Consider the following 5,522-nt stretch of genomic DNA (forward strand, 5'->3'; position numbering starts at 1 on the left):
TTACATTGCAAACTTTATTCCTTTCACCATTCTCAGAGGGAAGGGGGAGGTAGATTTGGAAATAAGAAAGGATATGAAAAGGGATGCTTATCTTATCCACTGAAGTACTTGGCACTTAAACTTGTGGCGAGGGGAGCATAGACACCTTACAAAAAATCTGTTAAAGAACTATTGGCTGTCTTTCCAGAAAAATGCAGATACATTTTAAAATGTGCATATAATTTCAGGTAATATACAGGTGGTAAGGATCCCTGTATTAAACTGAGCTCTTTTAGAATGAAATTGTCTCTTCCATCTGTGTATTCCTAGCATTTCTATCCCTAACATCATTGAATAAATGAATAACTTTATACTGGCCTTTTCTTCCACTTGGGATGTTTCCCTTATCTGTCAGAGAAACTCTGTCTCTGGAAGTGTCTTGAACAGCTTATATCCAAAAGTTAGGTGCTTCTTTCTGCGTATGCTACGTGGCTCTTATTACAGTGAGAGCCCATGTTGAGCTTCTGCCCTGGATCAGGTACTCTGCCAGGCCCTTTGTTCATACTGTCTCTTTTTCTTATAACTTCTTAAAGCAGATATTTTTATCCCTATTTTATAGGTGAAGAAAAAGCAAATGGAGGAAAATGGAGGAAAGATTTAGTTTTATAAATTGCTTTTCATGTGTTTAAGTGTCTGCTCAAAACTCATCAATGCCAGAGGAAAATGGAGGAAAGATTTAGTTTTATAAATTGCTTTTCATGTGTTTAAATGTCTGCTCAAAACTCATCAATGCCAGAGACTTTCTTCTAATCATTTTATATTGCCAAGCTCTGGTACAGTGTCTGGCACATAAGATATTTTCAGTTAGTTTGGTTTAAAGAATATATATGAATGAATAAATATATACAAAACTATCCTTTTTCTCTTAAGTTCTGACTTTTTTTCCTTAAAAATTATATAATCACCTAGGGCAAGAATTTTATGTTTTACTTTTTAGTGTATTCAGTAGGTCATACACGTACCTGGCATTGGACAAACCCTCAGTAAATGTTTGTTGGTTTAACTGATAATATATTGAAATGCTTTGAAAATAAACGCAGTATTCATATGTAAACTAGTGAGATTAATTAATTCATTTAATAAGTATTTAGTACTTCTCTGTCATAGGAACTATCTCGATAGCACTTACTACTGAGCTAGATTTAACCTAGTCAGTATACTTGGGACTACAATGTCTTGATCTAGGAAGGCCATTGACTTTTTTTTTTTTAATTCAAAGATATAGATAGTAATAGACTTATCTTTATGTTGTAAGTATACATTAGTTTATATATTCTAAATACACTTGAATATTTTTCATTGTAGGTCTTCTAAAACTTCTTTTAGAGTAGGATTATTTTGGTTTATTCTTTTCAGTAATGGAAATTTACACGACTAGAGAAAGATAATAATTTTAGATTTATGATGTTTTTTTAAAAAACTAGAATAAGAGAGAATGTAAAATATAAATTTTCAGAATCTGTTTTGGGTATACATAAGACAGGTCATCTACTAGGCTTGTAAAGAATCTTGGATTCTGCCACTTGGCCTGAAATTCAGTTCTAGTGCAGAGTTTATTTATGAATGCTGATTTGGAATTAAAAGATATAATATTTGTATGTACTTTCACATCTTAATCTTCTCTAATCCTCAACAGGTATATAGATGTGGGTAAAGCAGGTAGAGTACTTCTATTTTAGACACAAGTTACTAGCAGGAAGTGATAGAGCTAGTATTTAAAGGCAGATTTCCCAGGGCTTGTGTTGTTTTCTGACTGTCACAATTGAGTTACTTTAGGCTATAGTTTAAAATTTAAACTAGTTTCAAAAAATGCCAAATTTATCAGGACGGCACTTTTAAATGTTAAATCGTTATTTATCTCAAATCACATTAAATTTTATGATATATGCTTCATTTTTGCTTAGGTAAATATGCTGAAGATATATTTGGAGAATTATTCAATGAAGCACATAGTTTTTCCTTCAGAGTGAACTCATTACAAGAACGAGTGGACCGTTTATCAGTTAGTGTTACACAGCTTGACCCTAAAGAAGAAGAATGTAAGTTTATTCCTATTATATTTTCTTTCACATATTTATTTTAGGTTAGATGAGATGAGTGAAATATTTAAAAACAGTAGTAAATGCAAATTTATTACAGGTCTCTTCTACTCATGCACTTTGGTGTACATGTTGTAATAAATCAATGAATTAGCTATGAATGCCATCAGAATGACTCTCCTGACTTTACTCATTTTTACTTTTTTGACCTCTTCTTTTTTTATACTAAAAGACTATTAAGTTTTTGACATGAAAAAAATTTTAGCCAGACTTTTCCTCTATTCTCTTTCTCTTTTCTCCTTTACAGTTTATTTGTATACGTTTGTCTTAGAAATAAAAATTATTTGAAAATTACTTGAAATTCTTAGTAATTGAAATTGATTCTGTAGGAATGTAATTCTTTTTAATAGGTTTTTGCGTGTGCAAATGTTAAATTGCTAAAATCTGATTTAGTTATTTGAATATTATTTCCCACTTTAAATGAACATTTCAGAAAAATCCAAGTTGCTCATATATAGGACAAAAGTGTTCTATATTGAGTATTAAACCAGGGATATCAGGTTAAAAAAAACCCCACATTACAGGCTGAAATAATGGTAGAAATTTCAGCGGTAAAACATTTCATGCCTTGATAGAATGCATTGAATGCTGATGTTTCTCAAATCCCTTTCTGTTTTTTTTTTTTAAATCAAAAAGAAATGGAACTTATTAAGAATATAATTTTCATTTATCCTAGAGAATTAGTGAATGTGACTCTCATAACTCTTCAAAAACTATTTTTAATATAAATGCTGTAATAGATCAAAACTTGAACAATAAGTATATTAAAATATATCACTGAAAAAAAGCAAAAAGAACGTAATGATAGCTGTCTTAGTGATTGAACAAACTTTTTTTTGACATAACCTCATTTAATGCCCAAATAAGAAGCAGATACTTACTATGCTAAGTTTCTGCTGCTTCCAAAGATATAAACTCATAGATTTGGTTGTGAACAAAACCTAAACAGTCCTTTTTAAAAAACAAAAAACCAGTTTTATTGAGATACATTTCATACACCCTACATTTAGCCCATCCAAAGTTAAATTGTACAATTCCTTGGATTTTGGCATATTCACAGAGTTATCCAACTCTCAGCACAAGCAATTTTAGAACATTTCATCACTCCCGAAAGAAACCTATTAGCAGTCACTGTCCATCTCCCCTTCCCCCTGCTTCTGGCATTCACTAATCTACTTTCTGTTTCTATGGATTAGCCTGGTCTGGTCACTTCATATGAGTGGAATCATATAATATGTGGTCTTTTGTGACTGGCTTCTTTCACTTAACATAATATTTTCAATATTGGTTCATGTCGTAGAATGTATTTGTATTTCCCTGATGACTAATGATTTTGAGCATTTTTTCATGGCTTATAAGCCATTTTGAGACAAGTCACCCAGCAGGAAGTGGTAGAGCTTAGATTTTAAACCAGGGCTTAAGTGACTTATCAGCAGTTTGTGCATCTTTTTTGGGGAAATGCCAATTAATATTCTTTTACCATTTTGAATTGGATTTATTTTTCTTTTTATTGTTGAGTTATAAGAATTCTATATATTCTAGATCCAAGTTCCTTATCAGATATGATTTGCAAGTATTTCTCCTATTTTGTAGGTTTTTCTTGATAGTTTCCTTTGAAGCATATACATATACATTAATCATACTTCTTGAAATTCTTGAAATAAAATCATTGCTGGTAGTAAAAAAATATTTTATGGCCATATTTTCATATATATCATTTATACCCAAAATTTCTTTTTTAAATAACTTAAAACATTTAGGTTATAAATATATGCCATCTAGTAATACAGAAATACACGGGCTGTTCTTATAGTATCAGAAATAAAAACTAACATTTAGTTTAAAAAAACTGTTAAATCTCTTAGCATCCCCATTAAAATTGAAAACAAAAATACAGATACTGGTAAATAACTTAAGATGTGTTTAAGTGTTTTTAAAAAATCCTAGCGTGCTGACAACCATCAGAATTGTTTATAGTCTCCTTTAAAATTATGTGGATGATTGGCTAAAAATTCAGAGCCTAAAAGCTGAACTACTTAATTTGAAATTGTTTGGAGGATGTTGGATAGAAGAAATTTTCAAAGTTATTTAACCTAGATTTTTAAACTCAGTGAGAGTTCAAACAAAGTAACATTATGAATATAATATTAAATTTTAGAGTGTAATGTCAATATTTTTGTTTTTTAATTACCATTGAACAGTAAGTAATGGTGAGAACTACCAATATACTTTTGAAAGTATGTAAAAATGAGTTTTAAGCAAAGACCTATACAATTATATTTAATTCAGTTATGTTTGTAAATATTGTGCTAACTTACTGTATTATATAATACTATTTAAATAATATCAGATGTCATTGTTGGCTCTTGGAAGGGGCTTTGTCACAGTGGTCTGTCAAAAAATAAGATGAATGATAAATGAGAGGAGTTGAAGATAGAAAGACCTTTACATAGTCTTACTTCTTTCTAAGAAAGTTTTAGGAGAATGAACACTACGTTCCATCTGGTTACGTACTTGAGGTTAATAAGTGGGATGGGAGAGTGGCAAGAATTGATCCATTTTGATTATAGAAAGCAGAGGCAACTTCTGACGGGAACCAGAGGAACAGCCTGTGGTATTGTGGCAAAAGGATCAACTTCAAAGGCAGATAGACCTGGGTTTTCTGTTATGACTTTATCGTTTCTGAAGCACTTTGCCTTGGGCCAGTTATATAATGTTTTCTAGCCTTGGTTTTCTTACGTTTAAAAAGTGAATAATAATTCCTATCTCATTGAATCATAAAGGTTAAATAAAATAAAAATTAAATGAAAGCATCTAACACATATAGTATGTACTCACTAAATATCTCTCATACTACTTTATAGCGATAGTGAGGAAAAAAAAACTTTATTTCTTTGAATTTTATTTTGGTGTTTTTATGTGTGTTACATATTGTGCACTGGAATTTCCACTGGGAGTACAGCTATGGTGTGGCCTTTGCCTCACTGCTTCACTTATTCCATAAATCCAAAGGTTCATGTAAGGATAATAGAGATACTGTTATAGGCAGAAGAATAATTAAAGAATTGTTACGATTGCTTAGTACTGACCTTGCTGTGATATAAAGCATTTATCTGTATACTTAAAGCCATATTAAATAAGTAAGAAAAATCACCTAATTTTTTAATTTCAAGAAATCACTCAAAGCCTTAAGAATGTAGGATTTTGGTACAGTTTTTTTTTTTTCTTTATGTTAACATGCTTCATAGTCCAAAAGAAAATGAGTAAATGAAGTTATTTTATATCATATATGCGATGGGGCTATGCTGGGTGCTAGAGATGCTAATGTACAGGACAATCTTAGTCTTCAAGAGCGTATAGTTAAGTAGAGGTCCTTATGGGACA

General features: G+C 30.9%; 1 protein-coding gene across 1 annotated transcript in view; it reads left to right on the forward strand.

The window, feature by feature from the left end:
- Positions 1-5,522, forward strand: part of WASF1 (WAS protein family member 1) — a 61,320-nt gene that overhangs the window by 47,058 nt on the left and 8,740 nt on the right. Inside the window, exon 3 of the mRNA XM_011364865.2 lies at positions 1,944-2,078. Within this exon, the coding sequence (XP_011363167.1) occupies positions 1,944-2,078 (135 nt within the window). The remainder of the gene's footprint in view (positions 1-1,943; positions 2,079-5,522) is intronic.

Source organism: Pteropus vampyrus, unplaced genomic scaffold (genome assembly GCF_000151845.1).
Source record: "Pteropus vampyrus isolate Shadow unplaced genomic scaffold, Pvam_2.0 Scaffold101, whole genome shotgun sequence".
Taxonomy (NCBI): Eukaryota; Metazoa; Chordata; class Mammalia; order Chiroptera; family Pteropodidae; genus Pteropus; species Pteropus vampyrus.